General features: G+C 49.5%; 1 protein-coding gene across 1 annotated transcript; it reads right to left on the bottom strand.

Annotated features, from left to right (window-relative positions):
• Positions 1 to 1,528: 1,528 nt before the first annotated feature.
• TTL (tubulin tyrosine ligase) lies at positions 1,529 to 14,559 on the bottom strand. The gene is made up of 7 exons (XM_002198328.7): positions 14,154 to 14,559; positions 10,470 to 10,548; positions 8,602 to 8,834; positions 5,664 to 5,799; positions 5,302 to 5,571; positions 4,257 to 4,400; positions 1,529 to 2,036 (listed from the first exon to the last, which is right to left on the bottom strand). Exons 1-7 carry the CDS (start codon positions 14,308 to 14,310, stop codon positions 1,919 to 1,921), a joined length of 1,137 nt encoding a protein of 378 aa, XP_002198364.2. The 5' UTR covers positions 14,311 to 14,559; the 3' UTR covers positions 1,529 to 1,918.
• Between the last annotated feature and the right edge of the window lie 1,530 nt (positions 14,560 to 16,089).

Raw genomic sequence — 16,089 nt, 5'->3', positions numbered from 1 at the left:
AGGCAGGGTATGAATAGCTGCATCGTCTGTAGTTGTGGCTCTACTACCAAGCATTATCTAAATTTCTTTTGAGGGGAAGGATGGGTCTAGCACCCCAGAATATGAGCATTTCTTGGCTTATTGTGATGGGGAAAATTTCCTGTTCTTGTCTGCCCTAGCATTTATGAGAGCTCAGCTGTCACCTCAGACACATCCTGGATGAAAGCAATTGCTGTGAGATCTTCCCATTGCTGAGCAAAAAACATGAAGTTTTTTAAGCTCAGCTAAGCCAACATGAAAATGTCAGTGGAGATGTGGTAAACTTCACGAGTAACAACCCTTAACAGCCTACATTTTACCTCAGTGAGTTACCACCACTCTTCACCTGGACTGCAGTGAAGTTCCAACACCTCTGTGCGATCATAAGGTTAAAAACCCAACCAATCCTTCCCCCACACCCTTCTCCCGCCTTATCACCCAGCCCCTTCCTGTCAGGATTGTCTGCTGCATGAAGAACTCTGAAATCTCCATCACAAGCAGAGATGAGTACACCAAAATGCTAGGTTCTTCTGAGGAGGGCAGAAATTCCATTGCTTGATTCACTTCCCATTATACGCAGGCAACTTCTAATCTCCACACTGTCTTCTAGTTTGTTTGTTACGGGGAGCAGGAACCTGTTTCTTTCCTTGACCATCTCTCCCTCCCTGAGGGATGTGCTGGGCTCACACTGCAAATTCAGATACACTTCACAAGGGGAGAAACCTGACAGGCATTTAAGTTATACTTGAAGCAGATGCTAGCTCTGAAATACAGAGATCTCAAGAAATTTAACCCCTCCTTCCCCCCAGAGCACCTGATTTCCCAGATGTGTGGCAAACAGGAATGTCTCTCCTGGTCTACAAAACCTCACCCACCTTGCCCCTAGCTAAGATCAAGTTGTGGACTGTGTTCAGGGCAGAAGATTACAGTATTTGTCAAAGGGAGGAGAATAAAACTGGCTGGATCAAATCGGATTTGGGTAGAAATTTCAGGTTCAAGCCTCAACTAAATCATGAAGGGAAAATCTGAGACAAGAGCCTAAGTTCACTGCAGTGCCTCAGAAGAAACTGGGATCAGGTTTCTGCTACTTGAAACACTCAGCACAAAAGTGATGCTAGAAATCCTACAGCCTGCTGGTGAGCTCTGAGGGGCTCTTCCTCTTTTAAGCAGAATCCAACTGCCTCAGACTGGGACAGACACTGATTCAAATCTCAATAGGAAAAGGGATCGCTATAAATAAAGAAAATCGCCTTCCTTGCCTGGGTTAATTCACCACCTGCAGTTCAGCACCCTTTTGCCAGCCATTGCCTGGATGTTCAGCCAACCAGCTTGGAAAATGACCTAAGGAAACTGACTTCTTGGTGTTCCTGGTTTTAGGCACCAGGAGAGCTTGCTCCTTTCTACGTAACAGAGCAGGAACAAAGGAAAGGAGTCACCTATTTGGCGCCGAGCTAAGGCACTAATGATGCAGTAGGTGAGGAAAGAATAAACACAGCGGGAAGAGCACAACTCCATCGTTCTCTCCACTCAATTCCCTTAAAAAAACCCAATGTTATCTCTATAGAAAAGGAGGAGCTAATACAGCATTACAGTATCCCTGCTGGGGTTTCATTTTAAGGTTGTTTTGTTGTACTCCCAGAGAGATTTGTTTCAGGTATCAAAGTCACAGAAGCTGTTTCTAAAGTGGATTTTGGTGAATGCAGGCAGAGTTATCTGAGCAGCTCTGGCTCATCACAGCTCTGTGAGGATGCCTGTTTTGTTGTTTTTCCCTGTGGTCTCCCAGAAAATATGAAGCCTGTCTCTATCACTTTTTGGCATGTTACTGAGATAAGCCACCAAACTGTGCTGACCCGAGGGGTGCAGTCTCTCCCTGTTCACAGTGGTGGCAGTTGTGTCATCATCACAGCTTGATGAAGATCGATGATGACTGGTTCATCTTCTGCCCAGTGTCGCTGAGGGGGAAAACGCTGGAGATGGCTACATCCACAATTCCTTGGCAGAGCTCTGCATACAGCTTCCTAAGAAATGAGAGAGAGAGAATCAGATACCCAGGCAGGCCAAACCAGCAGAGGCCTGGCCAATTTTTATGTAGAAATCCGTTTTCCAGCAAGACCTACAAGATCGTATTCCCATTACAAGGAGTTTCAGGGTGGCAAATAGGAGGAGAGCAGTATCTCTTCCACCTCCTCCCTGTTTACACCAGTATCTTCTTTTTCCATGGTGGTAATTCCCAATATTGCTCCCTTTCACAAGAACCACAAACCCCATTATCTATGTTTACAGTCAGAGGCTGTGGACTCTCAGGCCCCAGACTTGAGTCTCCACAAGATGCAAAGGGGCAGAAAACACCTCAGGGCTCCCTGTAGCAGCCTTCCAACTCAGGGAGTTGGGATTTACTGCTCCAGACATTGTTCACACAAGAATGTACCCCAGAGGGTCTGCTCTGATGCATTCCTGGTTTGATGAAATGCTGTGCTGGGGGGGGTGCAGCTGTACACATCAGCTTGTGACCAGGCACAGGGGCTTCACAGGACCCTCAGACATGTGGGATGTGTTTTACCATGGCGCAGCTCATGCACAGCAGGATTAGGGAGAAGAGAGGTGTTCGAGTTAACAACAGCTTCATTTTCTGCTGGAGAAAATGCATGTGTGACGTTCCTGAATGTGCTGGCATCTGGGATGTATTTAGTACCAAACCTGTTTTTCCCAGGATTAACAATGTCTTTTACTCCATGCCACTGGGGCTATGTGACAGTAAGATGGGAATTTTATTGCTTACAGCAGCCATTTTTTTCCTCTTTAAATCTGAGCTGTGTGATACAAGTGCTACAAATAAAAATAATCCTGAATAGGAGAAGTCACAAATAGCCAAAACCTACCTCAGCTGCTTTCAATATTCCAAGTGCCCAACAAAGCCCTTTTGCTCTTCCAAGAGGCACAAAACAAACAGGGCATTGCTGCAATCCCAAATCCATCCAGCAACAGCCAAATTCTACCCATACAGCAAGACAAGGAGGTGCAAGGCAGTCATTGCACCATGCTGCACATTGTGAACAGGGCATCCTGGACACAGAAAGCTCCCCAAGCTCTATCCCTAAAAAAGCTGCTGAACAGGCTGTCTGGTAAGCTTGACCTGCATTTTTTCTCTTCTGTTAGTGATGATCTAACCTAATTTAATCAACATCTAATCTGATCAAATTCTAATGCAGTGATGTACAGCCTGTTCTGTTTTGCAGGTTTTTTTTTTTTTTAAATATGATACAGATGCTCACTTAGTAAAAATTTCTGATCTCCTGCAGCTGTCTCAGTCATGTAATACAGCACCTCCTGCTGTGCCTACACAGAGATGTTCATGGCCAGGGCTACTTGGCTGTTCCAGCCTCTCTGTGGCTGCTGGAAGAAGCTATAACCTGATCTCTGTGATACCGAAAGAGTTAATTCAATTTTTACTGTGCCTGTGAATTCTTAGCAGAGAAACAAAGCATGCAAAATCTGCTTTCCCATCAAGGATGGCTGGAAGGTAAGAAGACATCTGGCTCAGGAATGCAGGCACAGCCAAAATAAGGACTTAATCTGGGAACCTGGGGAGGGTTTCTTGGTAATGGGCAAATTGTAACATGGATGCAGTAATTGTATATAAGCAAGACACTTGTAAAATCACATGGACATATAAGGTTAGGAGTTATCTCCCATGTGGTTTGAATAAATGATGCTCTTTTAATACTAAATTGGTGTTTAGTCTTTATTCCTTAGGTTTTCAGAGATTTGGTAACATCCACAGTCTGTGGTCCTGCTGCCTGCAAATTCAGTCACTCACTTCCAGCTGCTGCTCTTAATGCCACTCATTTAACATGTGTTCATATAAAGAGCAGCCACCAGCGGTGCCACAACCAGAGACTGAGAAACAATCTGACTCCCAAAATATTAAATCTGCAAACATAACTTCAACCCAAGAGTAATAAAAATGACCCCAGTTATATTCAAACCCATTTGTTCAAAAACACAGATTAGTGCCCCATTTCTCATGGGGAAGAAGCTGGGGGATACCAAACACAGATACAAGAGTAATGAACCCAAACTGACTGGCACTTGGAGCAGTGTCCAGTGTTAGCCTGGAAAACTCCCTTGCCATTCATTTTCTTTCACCTTTTTCACTTGGAGCTGGGACATAGCCATGTTTTGGGTGAGGCATGTGAATGGTGGCATCACAAGGGCATTACAGAAACTGATTTACTCACTGGGCACATGCTGGGGCCCCATTGACTTCTATTAGCCAGACCTTCAGCTCCTCATCCACCATGAAGTCAAAGCCAAAGAGCTGGAAGCTCTGGTAGTGAAGATGCTTCGTGCTGATTGCAGGCTCTATACACATAAGGCAGCTTCTGTGAAGGGAGAAACAGAAACTCAGGGTTAAGGCTGCTGTGGACACATTAAGTAAGAGGGGTTGCCCTGCAACTCTCCCAGATTACAAGTTATGTCCAACACATGCCATGGTAACCAGGTCCATGCAAGTGAGATCCCGTGCCCATGAAAATACATGTGGGGACACCCCTGAGTTAACTCAAAGTGCTGGAGAGCATCCAGCATCCTCCCTCACCTCTGGGTCAGGCAAGCTGAAAAACATGATGTGCAATGCCACAGAGGGCATTGCACATAATGCAGCAAGTCCCCAGGGAACTGCCACTGGATGCTCATTTGCCTTCAAGTCCCTCAAAGGTTATGCCACATATTTTTAGTGCAATTAACAGCAATGGGGTACTGGGAAAGCAAATTCCTTCATGAAGGACTGTTTTGTCAAGACCTGGATTCTCTGCAGCACTGAGATTTCTCTCCAGGCACTTTCTATGCCCAGGAGGGAACTGGCTCTTGTGGCCTGAGTAAGATGACCTAGGCAACAGCCATGTGCTGCTGCTGGCTGATGGCGGGGGAAGCATCCAGAGTCTGTACACTTGAGTCCAGCTTCACTTCCCCTCTATCACCTGTATGCCTTTCTTAACCTCAGCCTCTCCCAGCCCTGTCTTTTGACCTGCTCTCTTCCCTTTTCACTCTACCCTTCACCAGCCACAGCTGGCAAAATGCAGAGACAGGCACACATAGCATTGAGGCAACAGCACTTACAGAGGTGCCTTCTCATTGAGCAGTGACATGGGGGTATTTATGGCCTTATCCTGAATTTATGCAGTTGAAATCCCTCCCTTCATGCTCTGCTTCCCCAGCTGTGTCCATACACACTCCCTGTCCCTGAAGGGTCTTGCTCTCCTTCAGCAGCAGGCAGCTGGCTACCTTATTATGTGTTTGATTTGCAGTAAGATGCTATTCTCGAGCGTTGTGTTCAGGGCATCCATCAGATACTGGTTGAACTCCTCGAAGAACATTTCATTGCCTTCCTCATACCGCCCGTAGTTTTTGGAATATTCCTTCTGAATGCAGTGATTGGTCAAGTGGCAGGTTTTGTCCTGGAAATTAGCACTGTTATATGGTTCGGAAGAGGTCCGCAGGACACCCTCTCTGTAGAGGTAGATATTATATTGATGATCCACGAGAACCCAGCTCCTGGGGGACAGGAGAACAAACTCTAGTCTCAGTGGCTCCCAAAGACATAGTATGAGCAAGAAAACCGGTATTACAAAGGCAAAAAAAGTTACCTGATGTCAAACTTGCGATGCCCTGGCTCTAAAAGTAGAGGATTCTCCAGGTATTTCTGAATCACATGCACTTGTCCCTGCTCATCAATGAAGTCCAGGAGCTCTGCAGCCTCTGAAGAAATCAGGATCCCTTCCCCTGGCACAGAAAGTTGAAGACAAAATTAGGTAGAGGATCCTACCTTTGCTGGAGCTTTTTCAGGCCCCAAGTGGCTCATTAGCCCAAAAATCGACATGCAAGAACCTGTGGCCCCAGGGTCAGCCAGTGCACAAGCAATGCCACAGTCACTCCATGGGAATGAATCCATGGAGGGATCTCTTCCTTGCCATGCCACAGGCCTCTGGCTCCCCAGAAACCAGGCCTGATGCAAATGGGAATCAAGGGGATCTAACAGGGCACAGCCTGCCTGGGGCACATCTGCAGGGGGGAGGCTGTTGAGGTGTGAGGAGATGCACAGCAGACAGGGAGACCTGGGCAAGCAGTGAGGCAGCTGCTTGGCTTGGGGTCATTCTGGTTTCTTTTATGTCTTTTTTTTTTTCCTCTTCCTATCTAGGCTCAGCAGGGGTAGGAGGGTGTGGTGGTGCTTGTATTTGACACTTGACAAATTTGGTTTTGTTTTTCCCTGAGTTTCAGCAGTTTAGAAAGAACAGGGAGATAGGCAAAAATCTGTACAGAAAATGTGCCATTCTTTTTTATTTGGGGAGGGAGGTTTGTGGGGTTTTTTATCCCAGACTCAAGACTTTCTTTCCCTGTCTGGCTTCTCTGGCTGCCAGAGGCAGTCACACATGCATACTTGTGCAGTGTTGCCCTGCTTACTGAGTTCACTTAAGTTATTATTAAAATCATTGCTGAATAAGGAAGAGTACTATTTTAAATTGTTCATCCATGTACTCAGTGTTCCTGCTGCCGAAGCTCTTCATTAAAAAAATGAACTGTGCCATTTAAACACTCCCACATTTTGGCTGAAGCTGTCACAGTTCATCTCTTGCAAAGTCCAAATAGCAAACTTCTGTTGCAGAGCACTGAAGAGCAACCGTTTTCCTTCTGGGATTTCATAAAGCAATGGCATGGTATCATAAGGGGTAAGCCAGGTCAGGTGAAGTTACCAAACACTCCTCTGGCACTATGCCCGTTCTTGAGGCATTAGTTTTCTGGACTAAACCCGATTACTTAGTCTTAATTTTGTGCTCAGTGTTTTTGAGGAAATACTGTGCAAAAAAAACTACTCTTCAAGGGGGCATCAAAGGGGTAATAGAGGTTTGAAGCACAGACAGGGCTTGACAGGATCATCCACAGAAAAATGCTCCTAGCTGATTTCTGAAGGTCACTGTCAGCACAGCCCTGCAGGTACTCTCACTCCTCCATCCTCTGCTCAGCTTTCCAGCGCTACTGTCCTCCCATTCATCCCAGCACTCTCCACTGAAAGGAAGTGTGAAATCAAAGTATCTTTCTCACCCATGCTTTATGCAGGAGGCAAGATTTTTTAGTCTCCTGATCACAGTAGAGCAAGGCAGAACCTTGCACTGGTACAGCTTCAGGTTGTGCACTGGGGAAAGGTGGGAAACAACATCCCTAAGCCAGCAAAGCTGCTGCACTGGGGAGATCAGCAGGCACCTGTTCCACACTCGACAGATGGCAAACCAAGGGGAAGGTCAGTTTGACTGTGCACCCAGGCAGCAACCCAGTGAGGCAGCAAAGCAGCTTATGTGGGACAGCTGTCAAAGAAAACACCAAAACCTCCAGCCACGGTTACAAACCCTTAAAACATTAGTCAGGGCATCCTAAACCTTGAATTTTCCTGTTACTGATGGATGACTAAGCTTCTGTTAGACCTGTCCCAAGACAGGGGCTGTGCCTGAGCTGTATCTTTCTTGGTAATTAGCATGAACAAGCTTTCTCCTTCATCAGAAGAATCCCCACGTGTATCTTCCCTCTAGAAGATTACCATGACACTCGGCTTTCCACTTCAATTTCCAGCAGCACAGTGATGAATACAAAAGGCTACTCTGCTTTAGTGCAGAAAAGATGGGATCACATGTGCATAAAGTATCTGAAGAGTCTGAACCTGCTCAGCCTGCAGCAGACCACAGCAACTGCCTTTCCAAATGCCCAGATGGATTTCTTTGCCAGTTTTTTACTCAGAAACACATTCATATACTGGCATAACAAAAGGACTCATCTCCCCTTCATTCCTGATGAAAACAAGGATGCTCTTCCAATTCTTCTTGGTGACACAGCCATGAGAGCAGAACAGTTATCAAAGCACTGCATTATAGCTGTGTCCAGCTATCTCATAGCTCATTATTTCTGTAGAGTGAGTGATGGAATGACCCTGGAACAAGGAAGACACATTATCACTTGGCTATCTGTTGTCCTATTCAGATTAAATGGACAGACAGACACTGCATTGATTGTCTTTGCCCTGGTACCTTCCCCTGAGGCTTGGGTGCAATTGTGACGTACTGAGCTCGTGGCTGCTCAGCCAGGCTCTCAGTGTGACCATGGGCAGGCCACTGGCACCAGGCATTTGAGTCTGGTTGAAAGACAAGCAGGATTTCCACCCAGGAGAAGGCAAGTTAAGCTGCAGCATGGGAAGTTGGGCTCCTTGCCCATGAAGGTTGCTGCCCTGCCTGCTGACTGCCTCCCTGTATCCTGTTCTGCTCCCTCTAACCTGCTGTCCACATTCTCCTCACTTGCTGGTCCCTGCTGCCTTCTCCCCACAGCACATTCCCACATTTTGAGGTGCATGTAGAGAAGTGGGGGCCCTCTCCCTGCTGTGCATGTCCTAGGCAGCACGTGTACACCACAGTGCTTGTCTGTCAGTGAAGCCCTTCATAGACAGACCACACATCAGCTTGGTTCAGCCAGACCCTGTGATTCTACAGATCATGTAAATAGTGAGGAATAATGAGAAATAGCTCCTGGTGCTGGAGAATGAACCTTTGGCACCAGCTGAGGACTTGGCTATCCACACGTTGCCTTCTTTGCCTTCCTGCCGCCTGCTGTAAGCTGCCAGGAACACTTCCCGCTCATCTGTCCTTGAGTTGTTTATGAGATGGCGAATCCCATTCTGTGCTGGAGCCACAGGGGTCTTCAAGTTTGTTGGGTAAATCACATATGACTCAGGGAACCACGTGCAGGACTCCGATAGCTCAGGACTTGTCTTGATTAGCCTGGGTGAAGAGGGACAGGCTGTTAATCTCTGGAGTGTCCCCATCTGCATAGGGCTTAGTGAATAAGGAAAAATCATCATTAACTGGCCTCTTTTGCTTGATGATGAATGGCAGCTTATGGATAGTCTGTGCTAAATTATCCTGTTTCCTTAGACCCTTGGAATTAGGGTTTTCCTAAAGATATCATGGCAACCCCAGCCCACAGCAAAGCACTACTCTTTGAACCAGAACTTGCATGCTTTCATTAAACATTTTACTGACACAGCTGAGAAGTTTCCATGTAACTAAAGCTGGTGGTGCATTCCCTGCATCATCTCCGCACAAGGGAACTGAGGAGGCATTTTTGCTGACACGGCTCAGGGCTGGAAGTAATGCTGTGATCACAGCTGGAAAGAGCATCAATGCCCTCTGTGCTGTTGCTTAGCCCACGATCCCATTCCCACTGAGATCAGATCAGGTGTCCCAGCTGTGTATGAATGCCACTGGGAAGCCACAGAAAGCAAGGGCACAGTTACGTGTTTCGCATCCCAAGGTGTCTGGGATCCTTCAAGCACATCTCCCCTACCAGTAATGTCTGAAGACAGCAGCAAATTCCTGTTAGCAGAGCTCAGGCCTGTTTTCTTTCCAAGTCAGGGGAGCTGCCTGCCTCTCCAAATGCGTATGCTTTGCTTAAAGCCAAAAGTAGAGTTCATGAGGTGCTGACTCTCTGTGCATTTTGCCTCTCTGCTGAGATGGCAGTGAGTCAGTGGCACTTTGGGAGCCCTGAGGAATGTCATTTATTGTCCTGTGGGTTCCTGCGTAGCCTGATGCATGGTTGACCCTACAGTTAAAAAGGTCAGCCAAGCTTCAGGATATTAAAATAGGTGTGCAAGTGCATTCAGCACTCTAGGTAATAGGCTAAAGAGAAATCCATCTGAGGAGTGCTCTAAGTGCTTGTTTAAAAATACTCTGCCACTGGAAGAGGCTCTTTGCAGAGGAAGGAGAGGCCTTGGATCAGCACACACAGTCTGCAGGACTGCATTAGTGAGAGGCAGCACAGACTGTAATGGGCAATCAAATTGCTGAAGGAGACCAAGAGCTCTGACATAAAGATACTCTAGTAGGAGCAGAGTTTGCACAGGGACAGGGTTATTTGCCATGAAAGTTCATCCACATTTCCCCAGGAGGCGCTGGCATGGCAGGTCATGCAGAAATAACTCCCAGAGCTCTTCCTGGAGATGTCTCCAAGCATTTGTTTGACCAACAAATCTGATTAGCTAAAGGCACATTAGCGTCTCTTCTCTGTATAAAACAGAGAATAAAAGGAGAAGATTTTAATTAAATGTCTACAAGGAAAAAGAGCAGATACGTTTGGGTTTCTTTTTCCTTTTGATTTGGGTCTAATCTGATTCAATACACTCTATGGTTTCAAGTAGATACAACTCAGTGGAAATGGCATTTCCCCTGAGGTTACAGAGAGGCCTTTGTGCACACAAACAGCTCTAGAAACTAGCCCAGGAGTCTAAAGACAGCACATGCTAGGACACTCCCAGGGCAGCTGTTGTGTGAAATACCCTCCAAACAGGTTCAACACTCAACAAGGGTTAGAAGAGAAGCTTCTGCCAAGCCCATCTAACATTTCAGTGAATTTCTTACTTCACCAGAGATGCTTTGCGGCACAGCTTGTCTGCTCCCCTGTAGTAATTCACCAGCTGCACAAGTCCAGGTTCATGGCCTAAGAAGGGGAAACAGAGGTCAGACAAACTCCTCAATGAATAAAGGCAAAATGCAAAGGATCTGTGCAGTAGGGGAAAAGAAATGGAGGCTGTTTCCTAGCCCTGCATTACAAAAACAGGTTGTAAACTGGTACTGGTTCCTTTGGTTTCATTTAGTTACAAAAAACATGCAGTTACCCACTTGTTTTTAATCTGATACATCCATCTTGCAAAGGAAAATAATTTTTTCCTAATTCACATTGGGAACTGGCAGGTGTTCTCCATCTGCTGGTGTAAACTTTTAAGAACCAAGATTTCAGCCACTCTTAAATACAACTGGAGGATGCAGGAAAACACACCCTGGCACAAACATCACAGCTTAGCAAAGGACTTTTTTTCTTTGTCATGTATAGCAGGATTCCCTCTCGGGCTTGATACCACAAAACACTGGGAAACATTGAAAGACTTGGAGTCTTGCTTCTCTGTAGCAGTTTGCAACAAGACCTGTTGGATACCTGAGGTGAGAAGGAACCTCTGGAAGTCTCTGCTCCAACCTCTTGTTCAAAGTCGGAGTATCTCTAAAGATAGCTACTGACTTCTGTAAGTCCTTGTCCCAGTTCTTGGCTGCCAACCTGTGTCCCCTTGACCATAGTGGTGGCCCTTCCTATAGTAAATCCAGATGTTTAAGTCTTCCTTGCACTGGAAAATCCCAAACTGTTGGGATTTTCCCAACTGGCCCCAGTATCCAGCTGTGGCCTCAGCATTGACAAAGAGAGTGCTAAGCAGAAGGTACCTCGTTACCAACACTGGACTCCATACCACAGCCTGCCTGCCTTCACCTTTTCACAGGACAGAAACACTTGTGCTCAGCTGGAAGCTCTCTGCGAGGGACCAGAATCCTGAAAAAGGATTGCCTGGGAAAAAAAGGCCTGGAGCAAACATTACCTTAAACACCAGGCAGCTGCAAGATTACAGTGAATATCTATTTTCAGCCTCAAAGTCACTTCCCTCACCTGGGTCACTTTTATTCACAAATCTTTAAATAAAAGATAGCTGAAAACCATCCTGCAGAAAAGATCTGTAACTTCAGGCACTTCAAGGTACAGCCACCACAGGCATGTTGTTTTACTGAAAAGAAAATAATAAAACCCCTCAAATTTCCTTCTGTTTCTAGTTTATCCCTATGAGGTGCAGTCTTGCTGGGCTCCTGAGCAGTGCCACAGAGCAGGGGGCTGCAACATAGAGTTGGGTGGCCACCAAAGAGGGACCGCAAGGCAGGAGGGAAAACTTCTGGGGCATGTTGTGAGGTCTGAAGTATGCATTTAGTGGGATTAAAAAGCAGCCAAGGCACTGACCAAAGTGGCAATCCTCTCCTGGCCAGCAAGGCATAGAGCCCACCATCCCCTGCTACATGAGGCCTCTGCAGCCTCTTCCTCCTTTCCATCCCCTCAGCACAAACTGCTTTTCTGCTAGATGACGACACAACTTAAGGGTACAATTCCCCAGGAATTAGGTTACCAGTGAGAGCTACAGAGGTCCCTGCAGCTGAGCAGAAGCCGTGGTGCATGCTGAGAATCCCCATTTCTCTCCATGATCCAGCTTAGGCCTTGAGCAAAGCAAATCCCTACAGTTCCCTGAATTAATGCCTGCTTCCACTGAGTAGAGCCCTTAGGAAAACCAAGCCAGCTTTGATGCAACAGTTGCTCAGGAAGATGAACCAAAGAAGATAGAACTTTTTGGAAAATGCACCAAAATAACCATGTTATTTTTGGTCTGAATCTACCGATTTCAGACAACCAGTTCCTGCTACACTGGTTTAAAGATGCCAGTGCCAAAGCATGGCCCCTCTCCATGGGTTATAGATATGTCTTGGCTCCCTCCTCCTGGTCACCCTCCTGAGAAATGGTTTGAGTTTTTGGGCATCCCATGGCAAAACATGCTGAAGGACTCAGGGAAGCCCTTCCGTCACCCCAGGACACTTTTAGACGATGGAAGGGGTTAGTTAGAGATGGCCACAAGCCCACCATAGCTAGATGTGCTGTGCATGCCCACTCTCAAGGAGCTGCACTTGTTCTGCAATGAGGCCTGATCCTCACAGGTCCTCCATGCTGGGCAGGTTAAAGCACAGGTCTGCCTGCTGCCAGCACGTGTGAGCATCCTCACTGCCTGAGCCTCTCCCAGTGTCTCCCTGCCCACTGCAGACACCCTGACACCAGGAGGTAACCAGATGGCACTGCCATGTGATGGGGACTTTCCACTCACAAATGTGGAGGAGACAAGGGAGAGGTGCTGGAACTGGTGACTTGCAAATTGCTAAGAGCAGTCAGAGATGGGTCTCTGCTGCAAGAGAGGGGCTGCAAAGCCATCCTGCACCAGAGCTGCTGGAGTGAGGGGGCTCTACCTGTTCTGATGTTTCTGCAGCCAGAAGCAGTGCTGCAAAATCACCTCAGAAAGAAACCAGGGCCAAGATGACAGTGCAGCCCTGCTCCCTGCCACGCCCTGCAACACTGCCAGTGCCTGGCTTGGCTCTCCTGCTTGTGGGCACTCTCCCTGCCTGCTCCTGGGCTCTGCACCATCCAGCAGGGCAGAGGGCCAGGGTGGCTGTGCCATGGGACAGCAGCGAGCATGGCAGGCAGGGGACAAGCCTACACAGGGCAGCTCCCAGAGCTCTGCATGGTGACAGGGTGACAGCGGGGGTCAGGCAGCAGGGGAAAAGGTGGTGGGGCAGGGGTTGCAGGGGTCCCTACACACACAGAGCCTTTGGAATTACCCACACCATGCTCCAGGCAGGGATAGTGCTGTCACCCTCACCAAGCCCTGCAGAGCCACATCCCCGCCAGCCCCAGCTCTGGAGTGAAGGTTTGAACGTGCCTGGCTGGCTTAGACCCCTTCTGCCTCCTGTCTCAAGCAGCAGAAACACCCCCATACCACGTAGGCTCAGCACCGCAGTGTCCCTGCCCAGCACCAGGCAGGGGATGACACTGGAACCACCACGACCCCACAAAGGCACGCTGCTAGTCCGAATGCCCCGGCAAGGCGCAAACAGCCCCAAGGGCACTGCTGCAGGGCAAGGAAGGCAGTGCTGGGCTGCACCCAGAGCGGGGGCCGGGATCCTGAGGTCTGCCGCATGTCACAGGAGCGTCTCCGGGTGACTCCTGTGTCACCCCCCGCCCTTCCCACTGCTTCAGCACAGCACAGGCCTCAACTGGGGGGGTGTTCTGGGGGGCCCCGGGGTAATCACTCTCCGGGAGCCCGGGAAGAGGATCCTTGGAGCCCTGGCTAGCATCAGCAGGGCCCGCAGAGAGCCCTGCCGGGGTCGGCTGCACGGAGACCCGCGGTGCCTGAGCTTTGTCTGGGCGCCGGAGGCCGGGGGGCCGCCGAGCCGCGGGGACAGCGGCAGGAACACGGAGCAGAGCGGGGCTGGCGGCACCGCCTCCGAGCCGCGGGGCTCTGCCGGGCAGCGCCCCGCCCGAGCCCGCAGCGGCGGCGAGAGCCTGCGGCGACCCGCGGGGACGCTGCCCTGCGGCGGGGACACCGGGCACCGGAGGGCACAGCCGCGGCCACGGACCGAAGGGGACCGGGGAGCGCCGGGCCCCGCTGCCGGCGGGGCGGGGAGGACTCTTACCCAGCCTGCCGAAGGGAAGCCGGTTCCTCTCGCCCAGCATCAGGTTGAAGCGGGGGTTGTCCCTGCGGAGGCGCCGCCACTGCCCGCTGGCCAGCAGCAGCCGGCTGACCTCGGTGTACACGCTGCTGCCCTCGTCCCGCACCACGAAGGTGTACATGGCGGCGGGCGGGGGAAGGGGCTCCCCGCCTACCCCCGGCGGCTCACGGGGCCCTGCCGCAGCCCAGGCAGGGCCCTGCGCGGCCGCCGCCGCCCGGGCCGGCTCCGCATGGCCGGGGCCGCCGCCCCGCACACCGCCCGAGGGCCTGCCCAGGCGGGGACTGACCCGGAACCAGAACCGCCCTCCTGATCCTGATCCTACTCCTGCTCCCGATCCCGATCCGACTCCTGCTCCTCCCCGCCCCGTTACGCCCTGCAACCGCCGGGGGCGGGGCCATAAGGCCGTTGGGGGCCGGGCCAGCGTGTGCCCTGTGTGACACCGGCTGCGATCTGTCACCGGCCGGGATCTGTCACCGACCCCAGTGCTCCCCGGTGTGACACCGGCCGCGATCTGTCACCGGCCGGGGTGTGACACGGGCCGGGCCGGGGTCTGTCACCGACCCCACTGCTCCCCGGTGTGACACCGGCCGCGATCTGTCACCGGCCGGGGTCTGTCACCGACCCCAGTGCTCCCCGGTGTGACACCGGCCGCGATCTGTCACCGGCCGGGATCTGTCACCGACCCCACTGCTCCCCGGTGTGACACGGGCCGGGGTCTGTCACCGGCCCCGCCGCTCCCCGGTGTGACCGGTGTGACACCGGCCAGGGTGTCCCCTGTCACCCAGCACAGTTTTAGTGCCTGCAATCTCTGTGCCCCTCCGGTGCTCAAGGCCTCTGGGGGATCCTCGCCCCCAGCTGTGGGTATCGGTGCTGTGTACGAGGCCCAGGGTTGCAGCTCAGCTCTGAGTCTGAAGATCTCCTCCTTCCTAACCCATTTGACTCTTCCAATCACCTTCTCCTACGTTACTACCTAATTCGATCTTTAAGGTTATGGAAAGGTCGTCTTGTTTGCAACCATCACTTCTGTCTTCCTCACAAACAAACCTGCAGCAGACCAAAGATGTCTCACAAATTCAAAGCCTAGAAGTCAGATTTCCTCCCCAGCACAGATCTGGTTTGTCTTAACAAACCTATCAATAATGAAAATTCTGAGGTTTTGAGTTGGTTAATGTTCTGTTTTTCTTATAGACACTGTATGAGTAATGACATCAGCAACTCTAGCTGGTTGCTATAAATCAGGATCTATTTCCAAGAAATAAAGAACATTTTGCTGAAGGAAACACAGATAGGTCATGATCTGCACGTTGTCGTTACTTTTTTTGACAGCACAAGGTAAGGTGTTAAGTGACTCATGGATGGATGGAAAAAATTAAGTTAAAAAATAGCTGCTGTCATAGCAGCTAAAAAAAAATTATCCAGGCAGCTTATTTCTACTAGGAGGTGCTCTTGGACCTGGCATTGGATGTGCCTCTGCATCTGTTTTCAGATTCATCCTCAGTATGTGTTCTCTTCACAGTGTTGAGTGTGGTTTAGCTTAAAACACCTCACAGCCCGTGGAATCACAGAGCACCTGGGACTCAGATCCTGAAGCCATTCCCTTTTCCCACTTTGGGTACGTGCTGTTTATCAGGATTCCAAAATTATAGGTAATTCCAACTGATAGATAATTTGGTGGCTCATCTCTGTTGTTTGCATAATCAAGTGCAGAGGCAAAGATATTCCATAAAGTTAAGATCAATGTGTTAGACCAATAAGCAGAATGAAGTCCTATAATGGACTACTCAATATTCCATGCAAAGTTTCTTGTAGCAAGGTGGATTTTGGGTTTGGGGTTTGGGATTTGTACTTGTTTGTTTTTTGGTGGTTTTTTTTTTTTCTGGGTTTCATTTGGTTTGTTTTG

The sequence above is a fragment of the Taeniopygia guttata genome, chromosome 3, assembly GCF_048771995.1.
Source record: "Taeniopygia guttata chromosome 3, bTaeGut7.mat, whole genome shotgun sequence".
NCBI classification, from domain to species: domain Eukaryota; kingdom Metazoa; phylum Chordata; class Aves; order Passeriformes; family Estrildidae; genus Taeniopygia; species Taeniopygia guttata.
This window is presented reverse-complemented; position numbering and strand designations above follow the sequence as displayed.

What these genes read in the sequence shown, in the direction of transcription:
- TTL (XM_002198328.7), bottom strand. Translation starts at nt 14,310, where the DNA reads ATGTACACCTTCGTGGTGCGGGACGAGGGCAGCAGCGTGTACACCGAG. An exon ending in CATCGCAAGTTTGACATCAG is followed by an intron (nt 5,572 to 5,663) that starts GTAACTTTTTTT and finishes CCTGTCCCCCAG; the next exon opens with GAGCTGGGTTCTCGTGGATC. An exon ending in CAAATCAAACACATAATAAG is followed by an intron (nt 4,401 to 5,301) that starts GTAGCCAGCTGC and finishes CTCCCTTCACAG; the next exon opens with AAGCTGCCTTATGTGTATAG.